The sequence below is a fragment of the Radiomyces spectabilis genome, assembly GCF_025331425.1.
Source record: "Radiomyces spectabilis strain NRRL 2753 chromosome Unknown BYT42scaffold_10, whole genome shotgun sequence".
NCBI lineage: Eukaryota > Fungi > Mucoromycota > Mucoromycetes > Mucorales > Radiomycetaceae > Radiomyces > Radiomyces spectabilis.
In genome coordinates this window covers 824,528-842,608 of record NW_026251935.1, presented here as the reverse complement: position 1 = coordinate 842,608, position 18,081 = coordinate 824,528, and the positions used below count along the sequence as shown (strand labels likewise).

General features: G+C 44.4%; 4 protein-coding genes across 4 annotated transcripts; 1 reads left to right on the top strand and 3 right to left on the bottom strand.

The window, feature by feature from the left end:
* Positions 1-994: 994 nt before the first annotated feature.
* BYT42DRAFT_578806 (acyl-activating enzyme) lies at positions 995-3,764 on the bottom strand. The gene is made up of 3 exons (XM_051569322.1): positions 3,141-3,764; positions 1,583-3,011; positions 995-1,511 (listed from the first exon to the last, which is right to left on the bottom strand). The coding sequence occupies exons 1-3, from the start codon at positions 3,306-3,308 to the stop codon at positions 1,108-1,110; spliced, it is 2,001 nt and encodes a 666-aa protein (XP_051421120.1). The 5' UTR covers positions 3,309-3,764; the 3' UTR covers positions 995-1,107.
* Positions 3,765-5,203: 1,439 nt separating this feature from the next.
* BYT42DRAFT_519170 (uncharacterized protein) lies at positions 5,204-5,856 on the bottom strand (the record flags this gene model as incomplete). The annotated part of the gene is made up of 2 exons (XM_051565255.1): positions 5,690-5,856; positions 5,204-5,621 (listed from the first exon to the last, which is right to left on the bottom strand). A coding segment is annotated over exon 2 (348 nt), but the record flags the coding sequence as incomplete, so codon positions are not given.
* A 2,433-nt stretch (positions 5,857-8,289) lies between these two features.
* Positions 8,290-13,446, bottom strand: BYT42DRAFT_578797 (uncharacterized protein). Its single transcript, XM_051569321.1, has 12 exons — positions 11,235-13,446; positions 10,971-11,156; positions 10,699-10,884; positions 10,190-10,635; positions 9,948-10,118; positions 9,771-9,878; positions 9,596-9,694; positions 9,362-9,526; positions 9,122-9,283; positions 8,981-9,059; positions 8,386-8,889; positions 8,290-8,315 (listed from the first exon to the last, which is right to left on the bottom strand). The coding sequence occupies exons 1-11, from the start codon at positions 13,315-13,317 to the stop codon at positions 8,756-8,758; spliced, it is 3,819 nt and encodes a 1,272-aa protein (XP_051421118.1). The 5' UTR covers positions 13,318-13,446; the 3' UTR covers positions 8,290-8,315; positions 8,386-8,755.
* A 2,616-nt stretch (positions 13,447-16,062) lies between these two features.
* On the top strand, positions 16,063-17,647 carry BYT42DRAFT_578790 (Myc-type, basic helix-loop-helix domain-containing protein). Its single transcript, XM_051569320.1, has 4 exons — positions 16,063-16,587; positions 16,714-16,868; positions 16,972-17,062; positions 17,135-17,647. Exons 1-4 carry the CDS (start codon positions 16,376-16,378, stop codon positions 17,187-17,189), a joined length of 513 nt encoding a protein of 170 aa, XP_051421117.1. The 5' UTR covers positions 16,063-16,375; the 3' UTR covers positions 17,190-17,647.
* Positions 17,648-18,081: the final 434 nt, after the last annotated feature.

Here is an 18,081-nt window from a genome sequence, read left to right as displayed (position 1 = left end):
GCTGCTCACGCGTTCCTCTATGATCCTCGAATTTGGATATCTCAGGCAGCGGCATCGTGGCGAAATCCGCGTCGCCCCGCGTCTAGTGCAGCAATTTCTTCGTAGCCTCAGTACGTCAAAAATATTCGTATGGCCTTTTTTTCGCGCAGGCTTGCCTGCCATCTCCGCGCGTCGACCCGGTGCTATCTGCTTTGACAACAGTTTATCTTCCCGCCTGGCGCCCTCGCCCTTCCTGGGTCACCAATTGTAAGCAGTCTGCTCCTTGTTCCATTTGGCTTATTTTAACGACAATGAACGTAGCGCTCGGTGAAGGATCTTCGTACAGTTTGTCAAGGACAACTCTGCTGCTGCGTGCATGGACGCTACACATAACACAGCCAGGAATGTGAATGGGAAAAGTCGTACCTTTACACCAGTGTTGCCAAGTGTTCCGTGATTGGCAAGGGTGTTTTCCATTAGCGTGGATGGTCACGGAAACCCTATCCACGTATCCTGTCATGGAATGGCTCCGCTGGCTGAAGAATGAACATGGCATTTTCCCGCAAGCATTTATGATAGACAACGACGACGGTGAAACGAATGCCATCTGTGCTGTCTTTGGAGCCTCGTGCTCAGTGTTGCTCTGCCATTGGCACGTCATGCGCGTCTGGCGTAGCCGAAACGTAACCTCCGGCGGCAGTCGAAGCAAGAAGGGAAGCCGCTTTCGTCACATTGAAGAATAATTCCCATTCCTATACCACGTTTGCCCTCTCTGCCCACCTTCGATATCACACGACATGGCATACTTCCCCTGTATCCGTTTACCCTTTTCGTCTATTTCCTGTTTTCCTCCACAGAGCTTTTATTTGAATAGAATCCAACTCTTCAAACATAGAATGAGATCTCAATACAGGTGAATGATTTAATGTCACCACAACAAAAACAAGGGTTGAAATGTATTTCTATGCAATTTATTTTGGAATAGACTATCCAAATAAGAAAGAAAATAAAAATAGCAAGGTGAGTGTGTGGTTTTAAATAGTTGTTGTGTACAGGCAATAGAATACGTATAAAGAGAGAAGCAGATAATAGTAAAAAGAAGAACATTATAGAAAGGGCAATAATTTCTTAGGCGGTATTGGTGCCGTGAACCTTGGCAATCAAAGCAGGGACGACCGCAGGATCGGCCAAAGTGGATGTATCACCCAACTGGTGCTGTTCACCATTGACAATCTTGCGAAGCACACGACGCATAATCTTACCAGAGCGGGTCTTTGGATGATCCGTTACAATGTACACGCGCTTGGGAGCAGCAAAAGGACCAATGATCTTGCGAACTTGCAAGGTCAATTCACGTTCTAAACCTTCCATGCTCTGAATGTGAGGTTTCAGCGACACAAATGCGTGGATGGATTGACCTGTCAAGTCATCGTGAGCACCAACCACAGCCGATTCCGCAACCGACTCGTGATTGTTCAAAGCAGCTTCAATTTCGGAAGTCGACAAACGATGGCCAGACACATTAATGACATCTACAAATGTAAAGGCACGTGTTGAGTTATTGCGAGGTTTGGAAAAATCGTCCAATTTCATCAAAGTTTACCATCAACACGACCGCGGATCCAGATATAGTCATCGTTGTCTCGCAAAGCACCGTCACCAGTAAAGTAGTAACCGGGATAGGGTTTCAGGTAGGTCTCCAAGAAACGAGCGTGGTTGTTGTAAACGGTACGAGCCATCGAGGGCCAAGGGCGACGGATGGCCAGCACACCGGTTTCACCTTCCTTGTCCAACACTTTGCCGGTGGTAGGATCCAATAAGACGGGGTCAATACCAAAGAAAGGCAAGGTAGCCGAACCAGGTTTGGTTGGGGTGGCACCAGGCAAAGGACTGATGATGATGGAACCCGTTTCGGTTTGCCAATAAGTATCGACCACCGCACAGCGGTTCTTGCCGACCTTTTCGTTGTACCAGTCCCAGGCTTCACGGTTGATGGGTTCACCCACAGATCCAATCACACGCAAACTCGAAAGATCGTGGTTTTCCAGCCACTGATCACCCAAGCGCTGAAGAGCACGAATAGCCGTAGGTGCTGTGTAGAATTGAGTGATCTTGTGTTTTTCAATCAGATCCCAGAAACGAGATGGATTAGGGTACGTAGGAGTGGATTCAAACAAGACAGTGGTGGCACCCAACGACAAGGGTCCATAGACAATGTACGAATGACCAGTGACCCAGCCAATATCGGCCATACAGGCATAGATGTCACCCGGATGATAATCAAAGATATACTTTACGGTCGCGGTGGCGCCCAAAAGATAACCACCGGTGGTGTGGAGGATGCCCTTGGGAGCGCCTGTGGACCCCGAGGTATAGAGCAAGAACAAGGGATCTTCAGCGTTCATGGCCTCGGGAGCGCAGTAAGCTCGGGCCTTGACCATTTCTTCGTGCCACCACAAATCACGGCCTTCCATCCAGGGCACGGGAGATCCCGTGCGACGGTAGACAATGACATGTTCCACATGGGTTTCGTGGTTACCGAGAGCATCGTCGACAATACGCTTGGTGGCAATGTTGCGTCCACCACGACGACCTTCATCGGAAGTCAAGACCACACGGGCTGCACAATCCACAACACGATCACGGAGAGATTCGGCGGAGAAACCAGCAAAAACAACGGAATGGATGGCACCGATACGAGCACAAGCCAAAATGGCAACGATGGTTTCGGGAATCATGGGCATGTAAATAGCCACTGTATCACCTTTACGCACACCAAGGTTCTTCAACACGTTGCTCATACGGCATACTTCACGGAGCAATTCACCATAAGTAATACGGCGCACCTGATCGGGTTCATCGCCTTCATGAATGATGGCAATATTATCCGGGTTTTTTAAAGCGTGGCGATCGACACAGTTGTATGACGCATTCAATTGACCCTCCAAAAACCAAGCAACATCTCCCGTCTCGAAAGAACCGTGTTGGACCGTCTCAAACGGCTTATCCCACGACAACAGTTCACGAGCCAACTACCAGAAAAAAAATCCGTGACATTTTTAGCCATCATGTCTTGTTACGGTTCTCCTTTCCCTTATTTCCTCCTTTGTTTTTTCTTCTGCCCCATCTTTATTCTTCTTGGATCTTTGTGTCACACATACATTGCCAAAGAATACGTCGGGTTGTTCAACGCTTTCTTTCCACATTTTTTGGTATTGTTCAACCGAGGTGACATAGGGAGTAGGACACTCGGAAGCGTTCAACAGACGCTCCGGGACTGGATGAGTAACGATGTGTTCCTGTCCGTCGATAGTGGTCTCGTCGTGCATGGTGGAGATCAGTGAATCTATAAACGGAAATGTGGAGAAGACCTAGTAAAGAAAAAGGAAAAGAAAAAGAACAGTAGGATAATGAATGATTGGTTTCCAAATATAAGATCCTGTTGGGGAGCGTGATCGGATTGAGCGCACCTTTTTCCATATTGACCCCATCGTTTATCGCCATGTCTTGGAATTTTTTTTTCTGAGGAACAAATTTCGGCGGCAAAATTATTAAACGGCCAGAGCTGCTGGGGGAGTCTGAAAGAAGGTCTTTGATGGCTTTGGCTAATTCATTGGCGGAGTTATGGTCGGATCTCTGATCATTGCCGGATAGATTGACAGAAACAATTCAAAGATCCCTTGAAAAAGGTGCAAACACAAAAACCATGATACTCAATGAGGAATTTTGTAATCCAAGTAAGCATATGGACTGTATTACCAAGCGAATACTAGGGTGTAGGCCTATTTTTACTCACCAGACAAGATGCTTTGAGTGTCATCGGTTACTTTTGTTGATATATTCTGAAGGCGCCGCCTTATCTGTAGTTTATATCTCGGGGAGAAATAAAAAACATTTGATAGTCAGCATTACCATACATGGCAGTACGGCCGCGGTTGATATTGCACTCTTGGTAACCATGGTTGCTGTGTCGCAGTTAGATCGAAAATCAAATAAATCACCGTGTCCCTGTCGAAAAATTCGATCTACCTGCCTCCACTTTATAAACCCCCCTTGTGTTGCTCTGATAAATGGATATAAAGTGACGTCATGCTTTGATAGCTAAATGCACTGCGTCTTTGGTCAACAAGATAAAACAACGCTGCAATATCATTTGTTTGCACATAAAATGTATAAAAACAGTGTTCGTACACACGATAACATAATCTTTCTTAATTCGTACAAAAATAAGGGTCTACGGAGGGTTTTCCATTGTATTCAACCCAATGCAGATGGCTTACCTAATATAGCGAACCCACGATCTGACTGTTTCTACAGGCAAATGAATTGGATTTTTCATTTTCTCTCTCTTTTTTTTTAACACAATAATATATGAGTTATCCAGTCACTAGATGGTCAAACGGATTGGCTTGATTGAATTTACAACAGAGCTTCTTCGTCATCTCGTCATCATATATTTTTTTCTCACGGAACTACTGCAAGGTAATCCCAAAAAGGACCAATAGAAACAAGTTTTTGGATCTGTGGAGATGAGCTGGTATCTGTCAAATTGTCCCGAGGAAAGCAGAATGCATTGACGTTGTCCTTCGCTTTACCCACGATCTCGGAGTTTGGTTAAGGTCATGTGTGCATTGTCTTGCTCTGCAATTATCAAACTTTGTTTTCAAAAGGGAAATCCGGATTTCTTCTGGATGGACCGATTGGTTTCCAAGTCCCGCGACATCTGAAACCAGATTCCTGTTTCAGCATGACAATAGCATAGAGCGGCATGTGACCCACAAATTTTTTTTTATACAAAAAGTATGTGCTACCAGCCCAAAGACAGTAAAAATCTAAATTCTTCTCCTACGAAAAAAAAACCATGTTCGATAGGGCGATTTTGAAAAAAAAAATAAGTGTCCTGTCTGAAAACTGCAGGTCGTCCGCCACCATTGATGACTTCGTTGGCGATTTTTGAAAATATTTTTCGCTGCGTTCATGTCTCTGTTCCACAACATTCCACAACTTTGGCAAGCAAATAGGCCGAAAGCCTATTTTCAAAGGTCTCTACTATCATGTTCGTATAGCATGTGGCTAATTCAATGCAGGCAAATGATAGGCATTGACTGTAACCATGGACAAGTTCGGCTTCGTATGTCACATCGAATTGTTGACGAAAGGCCTGCCAACTGGTCAGGAGGTCGTCGGGCATGGCATTGGTATTCCTTGGAGTTTTCTTGATGACAAGTTGCGCAACGCAATAGAAACAGTCTTGCGTGAACGCCTTTTTATGAACTGTTTCAGTTGTGAGAATATAATAGTTCATAAAGAGCTGGGCCCTAATGACAATGTTTCGCAAATCTTCGCAGGTTCGAGTGATTTTCTGCAGCATGAGTGTTTGATATTGCGGTCTCAAAATAGTGGACAGTTTAATCTTGCGGCAGGTCGTGGAGTGGTTCCCCATCAAGCGTTGAAATTCTTGATGCTTCGTCGGTTTATGATTCGGACAATCATTAGACCGTGCGGATTTGTGGCCTCTTTCTTGACAACTTGAGCAAATGGGTGGAGCGCAATCATCATTGCTGTTAGCCATTTTGGCCCTTTTTTGTCTCTTTTCAACGTTGATTTCTCCGGATCACTGGCTCTTTTGCGTTTGTTGCCAACTATGTCATCATATATAGATGTTATCGGTCATGGTCTATTGTTCTTCTAAACAGAAAAATAATTATACCTGAAGGGGAGAGCGGTTCATGCATTTGACATTTGCTATGTCTCTTGGTGCGATGTCCAGCCTTGCCGCAGTCTTTACAGTGTACAGCTAAATAATAGTTTATGAGTCGTGTTTACTTAAGAGCGTATATATGCAAAGAAATACCATTTTCCTCTTCTTCGCGCTTCTTTTCTTCGTGGATAGCTTTAAGGATGCGATAAATAAGGTCTTTGAACATGTTTGTATACGAGTAGAGAAAGAAGTGCCTTTTTTCTTCTTCCCAAAAAGATTGCCACTTTTTATTTATTTCCAGCAACCAATGAAATGGCAGACCACAATGACGAACTGACCGATCTTGGAAAGTTTATGCGTAGAGTCGATGCTGTTTCAGCTGTCATCAGGTAAAGACATGCTTGTAAGATAGGATCACTTAAAAATTGAGCTCAGGTACTTGGATGCATATTGAAGAAGGCATATGACGCTTCGCTATCCACAGACAGTCCTGTAATGTAGTATGATTTATCAATCAGTGGCCCACCTTTCAATGACAGACATATGATTTATCAGTTGGCGCTTCACTATCCATGCCCATGTTTATTTAATATTGGAACAAATGCCATTGTACAGTACCACTCATTTATTGCCCTTGAATGGTGCGAACGATATCCGCCAGTCATAGCATTCACGGACACGTATATCCATTACGTTTTTCATTATGCACATTGCCCTGGCAAAATTTTAAGTAATCCCGATGAATTTATTGACTGCCCTTATGTTCTTTTCATCATTCAGCTCATTCATCTGGATCTCCTCATATTTCTTTGACTTTGTAGAATACATGCGTAACCTGATGGGGAAATAAGCTGAAACTGACGACTTTATTATCAAAGAGAGGCCATCCCCGCAAATGAACGTTGCTGCATGGTGTGCATATCATTGTCTTGAATATTTTGCAGATGTTGATAGTAAGGCGCAGGGTATGGATAAGTGGCCACAAAGAAGAGAAGGTTATGGCAGCATCTACGGTGTCGGAACGTGTGCCTTTTCGGATTACGTGTAGGACTTGCCTAAAGTCGCCTCCAGAGACAACAACCTTGCCTCCCAATGGAATATATGCTGCGGAAGGATCCGATACCCTCATAATATCATGTAGAGCTCGATCGACAGCCTCAATGCATTTACGGTTCATTAGTGGCACCTCGTCCTATACAATTAATGCAGCATCGCGGATTTCACCGATCTGACGATCGTCATGCACATTTAAATTGCATGTAATGGTATCATCCACTACCTGAGTTACGGGTATTTTGAACCTCGAGTGGGCAGTCGTCCCTCCATTGAGCAATAAAGCCGCCATTACAGTTGAGGCGACTACAATCATTGTTGCCTCGCTGTCTTGGTCTGTCTGGTATGATAGCAGGGCTGCACATCCTGTCCGCGATGATCTCCGGGTAAAAGGCGACTGGTATTATGCATGTTGCGTAGAGCAATTTCGTATCTCGTTTCAGTATCGTCACCTCGCAAGTGTTCTCCAGCAGATTGATATATGCGGGTATAAGGATCCACCCGAGCCATCATCGTCTGCAAAGTCTGTAAAACTTGGGATGGAGGTCGTCAAACATAGATGACCGATGTTGCTGCTAAATATCAGAATCATATATGTATAATTGCGAGAATGCCGGTTGAAAGTTTGTTGAGGATGCAGAACGGGTAATTCTATGATGGATAGTGCCATGCATGCGGAAGGTGTAGGTGCCAGCTCTTGCATTGGCCAATTCCTCATCAATCTTCAGTATACCAAACCCACTTTAGTCAACTATCTTTTCTTTTTCTAGGTTTGAGCCTCGGCTTCACGGAACAACACCCACTTTACAGTACTGTACATTACCTCGACACCAATTGATGTAATGCAAAAAGGGTATTGTATTTTCGGATATAATGGACGAATTCTTTGGATATCTCGTCTTGCCCGGTGAGCAATTGGCGCAGCTCTTCAGGAGGCGGCTGAAGGACGGGGAGCTGGATCTTTCCCTGGTTGCAGCAAATGGCAAACCGAGGTTCTTGTCGGGTTCCAGCCACTTTCTCGTCCTCCCAGCCTTTTGCTCCACAGGAGGCACAGATCAAGGTCATGCTCCTGTTGTCCATTACGCCTTCGGCGTTGACGTTTGGAGCATGAAGTGAAGCACCTCCTTGGAAATCTTCAAAGGATATCCGGGTGGCATTGCGAGCTGGCTCAAGAGCTGGCGTAACTGATAAGCAAAGGTAATGGGCAAATATAAGTTTAATGCGTGCCATCTCAGAAATTTTTTGAAGAAATCCATACCTCCCGTAGTCGAACGCACTGAGGGTGAAAATCGAACGTTGTTCTGAACGTTGGGTATCCTGTTGTTTCTAGGATTTCTGATATTTAGGGGACAGAGGTAACTTGAAATCCTAAGATGATCTGTGCGCCCATATTGGCAAGATCTACCAAAGTCTATGTGGATCTCAGAATTGTGTGCTTTTTGTAAAATTATCAGGAGAAAATGTAAAATACCTTGCGGGGTAAGTTGAATAACAGCCGTTGTATTCGCGGGGTTCAACGGACACCGTGAGATCGTGATCCTTTGGTGATCCGTACGCCCACATTGACAACGCCTGGTATGCTCTATCCGAATTTGCAGAGTTCAGAAATGAGCATCTTTCGAAAAAACAAAATCATCAAGAGAAAAGTTTACATTGTGAAGAAACTTCAATCTGCTGCGGTCCTTGGATAACCTGCTCGGTAATAAACTGCGGCTCTTGAATCACCTGCTCTGCAGTTGTATTCCTTGGGTTCAACGGACACCGTAAGCTCGAGACTCTTTGGTGATTCAAAAAGATGAAACATGAGGTCCATATTTGCTTTTCATTGACAAAAGACGGAGCTTTGTAAAATGTGTGATGTAATGTGCATTGTCGTGTATTTACAAGATGGGAAGAAATACCAAGAAACACATTCTTTAGATGTTGTTGTTTCAGCAATAGCGCAAACAAAAGAACACGGATGAGGGCAATAATTTAGATCGAACGCGTATTCTAATTAAGGTATGATGTGTGTATATAGTCCTATCGTCGTAGTGTTAGACGTAAAGCGCTGTAATGTTGAAGTTGACTGATCCATTGACGCTTTTGGCTAGCTGATGGCGCTTTCACTGCTATGACTTGACTGCCATAGGCAATTTGGAAATTGGTATCTTCCCCTGATATGAAAAAAAAAACGAATAGCAGTAAGTAAATTGTTTAGTTGCCGTGAAAAGAAAAAAGTCAAAAAGGGAACCACATTGAATGTACCTGATCCCCCGCCGACAAAATTGGACTTTAAGCTCATGTTTTGCTGTTGCCGCACAGTAATCATTTCAATCTTCATTGGCTATTACATACTTCATGCGTGAGGATCATATCTTCCACATAATTGTCGGCCTTGATCCTTACCTCTCTGTATAAATAATATAGGTATCCTTTTGGACTCAATTCTTTCAATGGTTCGGCCAACACTAACAAATCGTTGAACAGATAAGCGTGGAGTTTACGTCCGCTTTTCGCTTTGTAAAGAATGCCCTCCATAACGAATTCACGTCCGCCAATATCGAGAAGCTAGAAGAAAAAAGAACGAAATTGCCGTTGTTATGATCAGTACGATGTTCACAGTGGTCGTAAATTGCCATGACTTACGCCATAGTGTTCCATGTCGAGGATACGACTCAGCTCTCCCATCTTTTGATGATTTTCATATCGTCGGGTTTCTTCATTAACGTCCTCCAAAACCTTTTCAGCCTCTCTCAATGCAGACTTGACTAGACTGTAATCAGGGTGCTTCTTGGGGGTCCATTTCAGAATCTAGCCAAAAAAAGTTGATCGCCCAATGTTACAACCTTTTTGCCTGCTGTGTAGTTCCTATGATATTACCTGTCGTAACAGTAGAGGATATCGTGTAATGCGTTGCACTGGTTCAAGAAGGAAATGGGATAGATCCAGCGCTCGACATTCAGGTCGAGTTTGAGCAGTCTAAAAAAAGGAAGAATTGTTCATGAACACCGAAATCGTCGATCCCCCCTCTCATCTCGGCTAGAAAAAAACCAACCTTCAAAAACACTTCAAACCATTGATCTTCTTCTCGTTTCTTTTGCAAGAACCTGCTTGCAGAAGATTGATTACGGCAAAATGTGGAGTAGCACTTTAAACTCTCAGCCTATAAAGTAGGTGAGAAAATCGAAATTAGCATCCGTCATGGAATCAACGGGAATACAGCAAAACTCACATGTTTTAAGAACACGTCGCCCATGCAATAAACGACGCCAGCGCGTTCGCGCTGACGAGCTTCCAAATCACTTAATAACGCAGTATTGCAGAGCAATAAGTCATCAATATTTGAGAAAACCACGTCTTGTTCCGTCTGCGTCAAATATTTTCCAGAATCCACATAAAAGACCTAAACACGGGAAGTAGCGAGTTGAGAACGGCTTTGCTAAATCTTGAATGTTGAAAGAATGCAGAGCTTACATTGACAATCATTTGCAGGTCGCGCAAATAGGTACGTTCTGTGGATAACAGTTCAAAGATAGCTTCCTGCCGACTTCGTTCATCGGGTGGTATCGCAGCGAGCTCGTGAGCTTCCATGGTGCTAGCCCAGCTGGTGACAGCAGGACTTTCAGGACGTTGATCCGCGCATTGTAACGGGAGACTGGGAGTTGGAATCAAGCTACCATTGACACTACTGGCATTGCTAGCTGCACGTCGGCGACGAGTGACGTCCAACCGGTTTAATCCCAATGTCGTCTTTTTCAACACGGGTGTATTAGGCGCGGAGGAACCACGAGGAATATCTTCCTCGGATACTGTCAGCATGCCATTTTTGCTATCTCCAAAACCTTGCGATATACTCCAGGCTGAAGAACTGTGTTTGATAGGCACCGGTCTCGCCACAGACACGGTGACCGCCGGTTTGCCTGCGTCACCAAGGTGTGAAACCGCCCGTCCATCATGTTCATGTCATGTCAGCTATCACTTACCTGGATCAATGTTTTCCACGTAACTCTTTGGGAAAAATCCACTTTCACCAGTGTCTTCGTTTGTGCCGTACCACCAATCGCTGACTTCATCCTGGAAAGGTTGAATAATGATAATCTCATTTTCCACAAACGCCAGATCGTCGTCCCTCGTTTTGGAGAACGGATACAGGGTTCGGACACGAAAAGCTAATAAAGGGTACCCGCATGTCACATCATGTCAGCAACAAATTTTTTTTCCTGCAACCAACATGCAAGCTCTGAGCAACAATTACCTTCTTCAATCACTTCAACATACGTGCGAGGAAAGAATCCCACCTGGTTCGTGGTGAGCGATGTGCCATACCACCAATCACTGGCTTTGTCCTTGGACGGATGCGCTTTGAGCGTCTCGTCTTCGCCAAAAGACAGATCATCTTCTCGAAGACCGCGATATTCATACAACGTATTTACACGGTAGACTAAGAAAACAAGTTATGACATGAGTCGATCCAAGCTGTTCCATTCAACGAAAAACAAGAAAGTATTTCAGTATTTACTGGTGCCAAAATCCACTTCATCTTCGATATCGATGCCGTAACCGCTGGTGCCTGCCGTAGCGTTACCATTCAATCGGACGGCTTCCTCCATGGCTTGCTGTTTCCTGCATTGCTCTTCTTCTTCTGCTTCCCGTTGTCTTCTCTCGCGTTCTTTCCGTTCTTCTTCTTCCCTTTGTTGCTTCTCTTGTTGTCGTTTCCGGTGCTCTTCTTCTCTTTGTGCTTTTGCTTGCTCTTCTTCCAGCATTTTGCGACGGTGTTCCTCTTCCTCTCGGATAGCTTCCTCTTCACGCTTTCGTTTGGCTTCCGCTTCTTCTAGTTCTCTTTTCCGCCGTTCTTCTTCCTGTTTCAAAGCTTCAGCTTCAGCGTGACGTCGGGCCACCGTTTCTTGCCATTCGCGACGTCGTTGTTGTTCTTTGGCTTGCGCTTCTTCGAATTCACGTTGTTGTCTGGCCAGTTGTTCTCGTTGTAATCGTTTCTCTTTGGCAGCCTTCTCCGCTGCAAGACGCGCTTTACGTTGCCTGGCTTCATCCAATCGTCTTTCTTCTGCTTCCTGCCTCTCCTGTTCGTCCCTTTCACGTTGTTCCTGTTCTTCGATCGCTTTCCTTCGTCTAGACAACATGGCTTCTTCTTCCTCTTTCCGGGTACGGGCTAATTCCTGCTCAGCCTTTCTCATTTGCTCTTCCTGTAATTCCCTCTCTTGTCGTTGCCGTTCTTCTTCCGCACGTTTTTCGGCTTCAGCGGCCGCTTCGGCTTCCGCCATTGCTTTTCGGTATTTTTCTTCAGCTTCCGCAGCTTCTTGTTTCAATTTATTCCGTCGTTCACGCATGGATTGTAATCGTTCTCTCGCTTCTGTTTCCGCTCGCCGCAATCGTTCTTGAGCCGCCTTTTCCTCATCATCCTTTGCAGTTGTCTCTGGTTTCTTCTCGGGCTCGGACTTTGGCGCTGGCTTGGCGGCTATTGCTTGTTTCTTCAATAGCCATTGCCGCCGTTCCTCTATCCGTCTCTGGGCTTCAGCTTTGATGTCGGTAGCTGATCGAGGCGAATTGGGACGCTGTGAGGTCGGTACCGGTGGTGGTGGCACGGATAACGCATCCGAGCTGCCCATGTAACTGGACATATCGGAAGTGACAGGGTGGATACTCGGTCGACTGATTTTGGGTTTCACACTCATTGAATCGCAGTCATCCTCAGTCGCCGTGGCTAAACTACTGATAAATCGTGCCAACTCGTCGCTAATAAATAAACCTTCGTCAAACATTTTATGCTGCCGAAGTATGGTTTGTGCTTCGTCGATGGCATTATCAATGGACGTCAAGTCGTGCTGAACAAGCTCATGACCGTTGTCCTTTAGCGCCCGAATACGATCCATGAGGCGATCCATTTCAATAATCCGTTGACGCCCCTCATTTTCTTCCGTCCGTAGCACTTGGTTGGTTTCTCGTTGAGCCGTATTACGATTCATACGAGCGGCAACAATGGCTCGGGCTCTAGCTTTGATGTGGTCCATGTCGGTGGCGACATCAATGGACTGTTGATCGATGGAAGCAGCCTGCTGTTGACGATTGGCTCGAAGCTTGTTTAAATCGGTTTTGGCGTGATTTAATTGTTCGGTGGTATCTGCCAGCTGTTGATACGCCGCTTTTATCTTGGTATCGACGAGGTAATCGAGTTCTTTCATAAGCGCACGCCGTTGATCACCCAAATCTTCCAATTGTCGCACATTATTCTGATATCGTGTCCACCAGTGAGCCGCAGAGTATAATGACCCATGATGACGGGTATCGTATCGGGCCATGGCAGGTGTGGTGTTCAACCACCTGCTGTCGTTCTGCTGTAGTTCTCGAGATACTGCTCGTATTCGTGACTTTAAGTTCTCCAAAGTTTGGGTGTCTGAATCCATCTCATCGTTGTCGTCTAGGGAGACGTCCATGGCGGATAATAGTATATGCTGTTCATGGATACTCTTCTGCAACGCTTGAATACGATCATCGACTGTTCCATCGTAGTTTACATCAGTAGCGTTCGCTGAATAAGATGATGAAGGGCTGGCGTAATCATTAGCGCCATAAATTCCGAAATTCATGGCCAACCTAATTGCGTGAGCCAGGAAGAATCGTCGTTTTTCGTGCTGCACGAAAAGAGTTCCCCCACGTGTGTGTGCACAAAACTTCTGCAGAAACAACGGTTGCAGCGGCGACTGAACTTGTCATTCCATTTTGCTCACTGCCATCTGAAGTCACATGATCGTCGCCTCATCATCAATCAACTCCCAAGCATCTCCTTGAAACTGGGAACTGAGGAAGTTTTCCGCAACACGTTTAATAGTGCGTACCCTTTGATACGGAATCCTTCTTCCTGAGTTTATTTTGCCATTGCAAGTTTTACAGCCATTAACAAAGCACAGAGATGTCCTGGCTTCTCCGCCGGCAGTCTCCACCAAAGAAGCGATGAAGCGTCTCCATAGGGCATCGTCAGAACCTACAGCTTAGTGTTGAAAAATATAGACCCTGACATCCTTACTATCGTTTCAATAATGAAAAAAATTATTGTTTTTCTGGTGAGCGGGAACGGCATCACGGGCAAAGTGGCCGAAAACTGAGGCCGACTCCCGACCACGATAAGGGCTCTGACGCAGTTCGCGGGGTTCTGCATTTTCTAGACGAGTTCCTTAAGAATTTGTCCACACTTGGAAAGCTAAAATACAAACTTTTGAAGAAGAACTCCGTCTACAGATGGGACCGGTCAACCCAGGAGTCAATTGACTAGCTAAAAACACAGACCAAGCACCCGATGCACAATTTTGCCACTCCATACCATCCCCAAAACAAATGGAGAACTCGAGAGAGTCAACGGCGCTCTATTGAATGGGATAAGGAAAGCTCGTGGAATATATGCTGCAGGAATGGGACGATCGTCTGCCAAAGCTTGATTTCCAACGAACATAGTTGCAAGGAAACGATCACTCCGTCGTCTGCCTGGTCTCTAGCCGCCTTTGAGGGAAGCATATACTCTGCAGATTTCCAATGGAGTTCGATTGCGTAAATGGCCGTAATTCTTAGAAAACACTTGAAAATGTCCTTCCTAACCAAGCGTTTTCAGGATGGTGCTGAGAGTATCATGAAAAAGGTCGCATCGCGATTTTCTGCCAATATAGATTGAGTCTTTTAGTGTATCGATCGCTCCATTATAAAATGGAGAGTATTGGCTAAGAAGATTGAATAAACAGTCTTTCGCAACTGCTCCAACTATATAAATCTGATTGAACTGCTCTCCCTTCTTACGCATAGATTAAGTGACCTATTTTCTGCAGCATTTGCCTGCACTCCCGGAATTGATCGACTAAATACAGTCAGTCATATTTCAGTCGGTGAAATGGGCTGTTACAGTTCCTACTCCCACTAACACCCCGGATCAGACTTCGCAAATGCTTCCCTCTTTTAGGTGCTCCCTAAAAAACTCCTCTACTCGGGCCATCTACTGTATAACACTTTTTTTCATCTTGTCCGTTTGCTTGGCATGGTTACAAGTTATTTGGTATTCATGCTCCTGGATTTTCGCAGATCCAATTTTATCTCTCACTGACTTGTATCTTATGTCTTGCCTCTTTCTTTTAGAAGAAACAGAAGCTATAGTCGACCTTGTCACATTTTTCATCTTATTTGAGCGATGAAACCTTATGTGGTGACACCCTTAGACACGCTTTGCGACCGTGAGGCAATATCCACTCTGTGAAAACTAGGGAACTGTAAGAACATTTGATAGAAAAAAGCTATGTAGTCGTTGAGCTCCAACCAACCATTTTTATGTAAAAGTTGAACCTCAACAAATGGGTCTTATAGGGCACCGAGCAATAAGGTAACTATGTGGCAAAAAGGAAAAGCATAGATGAGACGTTTGATCGCATTTGCCTTTGTGGATTGCTGCACTATAAAGAGCTCAGCCATAATTCAATCACCGACGTATGACGTGTCTTTTTCGGTCGTAGGCTTTTCACTTCGAAGCGCAAAGAGTGGCATTCCATGTGCGATGTGTTGTTGTACAAAAGGAACACAATTTTTTACTATTTTTTCTGGTGTTTTGATTCTTTTTTTTTTTTTTTCCTTCAGCTTCCTTTCCTTCCTAATCCTCACTTATTCTGTCACTCCCTCCCTTTCCTTTCTTTTGACCCAGCATCCCTCTTCTATCATCGATCGAGGATTCACTGATTTAGTGTCTGCATTTCAATCCTTTCCAATCTTTTTGCGTACCAACGATCTTTTTGTCTCGGTTTTCTTTTTTTTTTTTTTATTTATTTATAGTTTTTTTAATTTATTATCTCTGTTTTTCCCTTGTTCTCCTTTGTCTCGGTAATATGAGCGAACTCGTCATGGCCAACAACACATCCAATCATTACGTTCCCGATTACGCTACTAGCTCAATGATGGTCAATATCGATCCATCCATGGTAGTTAAAGCGGAAACGCCAATGTCGTCGCCTCCAGTGTCTTACGAGAATAGCAGCCACCAGCAATTCAGCGCTTACCAAGGTACAGCCCGTTTCTTATGAGCTTATGCAACCGGGGTTTCATTATCATATAAACTCGCGATTTTCATTGGATGGCGGGGATAATCAAAAGAGATCAAAATTAGGGAGCACGCGCACGAAAATTTTTAGAACCAAAAAACTCGATCCTAATTATACATGTTATTTTTAAATAGCCTATGCCTTTCAACAGATGCCTCTCAATTATCCTTCGGTTCCCGTAGCTTATCCAATGACTCGCTTCGGTTACTATCCGGACCAGCATCACCATCACCAACAACAACAACAACAACAACAACAGCAGCAGCAGCAGCAGCAGCAGCAGCAGCATCGGGAACAAAACTCCTCTAATTCTTCCGTCCAAAAATCGACTGTTCATCCCGGAAGTCCTGATTCAATTTCATCTTCATCTTCTCCGCAAACTCCTCCGCCGACAACAGCGGTGGCCGCTCACACGACGGATCCAGCCGTTACGTTTACGCAGGTGTTGACAACCCAAGCCATCGATCACACCCCACCACCGTCTCAGGTCATTTCTCCACTTGTACCCTCCTCCACATTTTCCAATGCTACCACGGCTCGTGTTAAGGAGACCATTGCACGCGCCAATTCCGTGCCAATGGAGTTTTATCACACCGAATTTTTGGAATATTCGAAAGAGACTTATGAGAAGAAAATGGATGCGAAACGCAATAAACGTAAGCGATCATCGCAGCAACAGCAGTCCGGAAGTGAAACCAACGACGAAGGTGTTTCCAAAAAGAAGAAAACATCTTCTGATGATAAGAGTGATTCCGACGGCGAACTTGACGATGAAGAAGACAATGACAAGTGAGTTACCCTTTTTTTTTTCGTGCCACTGAAAAAATCGGGATGCTTTGACCTCTTACCTGTGTTCTTTTTTTTTTTTTTTTTTTTTTTTTTTTTTTTTTTTTTTTTTCCCTCAAATTCATACAGTCGCGGACTCAGCAACGCCGAGATTCGTCGTCAGATTCACATCCAGTCTGAACAGAAACGACGCGCCCAGATTAAGGACGGATTCGATGAGTTGAGAAAGCACTTACCTGGATGCAATAACAAGAAAATGAGCAAAGCAGCTCTACTTACACGAAGTAAGAAACCTCTGAAAATGGATGCCTTGTATTGTTTTTTTTTTTTTTTTTTTTTTGCTCAGCCGTCTAATCGGGATTTCAAATGGGGGCTCTTTTTTTATAGCTGTGCAGCAAATTCAGCATTTGAAGTCGATGCAGACAGAGTTGCTGTCCGAAGTGGAACGTTTAGTGCAAGAAAACGAGACCTTGAAAAAGTAAGTTGCAGGTTTAGACGATAGAGTGATAAATAACTGACTAGGGTTCAACATGATCTCTTAACGATACAGATTCCAACATGGAGTTTTGCAGAGGCAAGCAATGGAAAAGATGTATACCTTTTAGATCACCCCAAACCCCAATATCGTGTTGCTAATTTAGCCCAGCAACTCGAAGGATATCCAAGTCTCTTTCTTATTATCTTACGTACTTTTTCTTTTACTTATTTTCGTTTTTTACTAAGCACCACCCCTTTAATCATGTTCTTTGTTCTGTACCTAGACTCATCACATTACTCCCTTCGCACATAGTTCTCTGTCCCTTCTTTGCTGTGGACTCAGCATCGGTTTCCATGCTTTCGCCCCACTATTTGTCTGTGTACACAGTTTCACTATTGTTACGTTTTTTTTTTTTTTCAATGTTCTTTTTCTCCCTTATTTTCTTTTCTTATTGTTCTAGCAAGATCACACCACGTTTTTTCTTTAGTTTTTATATGTGTGCATTTTTTGTCTTTGATTTTTCATTCGTCTTGCTGTTCTTGTATCTTCTTCTCTTTTAAGAAAATGAATTTTTTACAACTCAAATGTGATGGATCAAGTTCAGGAATGCTATTGTCAGCACTTGCGCTAAAGCATCGTTTTGTTTGCATAAGCTTAACATACCGAAAGATGAAGGGTTCGACCACGAGAATGATTCTTTGCCTTTTCTTTTGCTATTCAATTTTATCTTGGGGATGGCGCGTCTACGGTTCATCCTCTTCAGCTTTCTTGTGTTGCTGATAGCTCATATAGTTCGCGCACAGCAAGACGCGTCAAGCGACGAAGATGATGAAGATTTTGACGGTGTCAAAGATTGTGCATTTATATCCGGCCAACATCGCGAATCTGACGGTGTATGGAAATATTGTGCCATGTGCCTTCCAAGCAATTGTATTCTGAGCACGGCTTTACCTATGAACCATACAGCCAACGCGACCAATGAAACCTGCACCAACTCACACAGTGGCACCAACGCTTAT

What these genes read in the sequence shown, in the direction of transcription:
- BYT42DRAFT_578790 (XM_051569320.1), top strand. Translation starts at nt 16,376, where the DNA reads ATGGAGTTTTATCACACCGAATTTTTGGAATATTCGAAAGAGACTTAT. An exon ending in GATGAAGAAGACAATGACAA is followed by an intron (nt 16,588 to 16,713) that starts GTGAGTTACCCT and finishes AAATTCATACAG; the next exon opens with TCGCGGACTCAGCAACGCCG. An exon ending in AGCAGCTCTACTTACACGAA is followed by an intron (nt 16,869 to 16,971) that starts GTAAGAAACCTC and finishes CTTTTTTTATAG; the next exon opens with CTGTGCAGCAAATTCAGCAT.
- BYT42DRAFT_578797 (XM_051569321.1), bottom strand. Translation starts at nt 13,317, where the DNA reads ATGAATTTCGGAATTTATGGCGCTAATGATTACGCCAGCCCTTCATCA. An exon ending in CGTGGAAAACATTGATCCAG is followed by an intron (nt 10,636 to 10,698) that starts GTAAGTGATAGC and finishes TTGGTGACGCAG; the next exon opens with GCAAACCGGCGGTCACCGTG. An exon ending in ACCTGCAAATGATTGTCAAT is followed by an intron (nt 10,119 to 10,189) that starts GTAAGCTCTGCA and finishes TCCCGTGTTTAG; the next exon opens with GTCTTTTATGTGGATTCTGG.
- BYT42DRAFT_578806 (XM_051569322.1), bottom strand. Translation starts at nt 3,308, where the DNA reads ATGCACGACGAGACCACTATCGACGGACAGGAACACATCGTTACTCAT. An exon ending in CCGACGTATTCTTTGGCAAT is followed by an intron (nt 3,012 to 3,140) that starts GTATGTGTGACA and finishes TTTTTCTGGTAG; the next exon opens with TTGGCTCGTGAACTGTTGTC. An exon ending in GATCCGCGGTCGTGTTGATG is followed by an intron (nt 1,512 to 1,582) that starts GTAAACTTTGAT and finishes TTACATTTGTAG; the next exon opens with ATGTCATTAATGTGTCTGGC.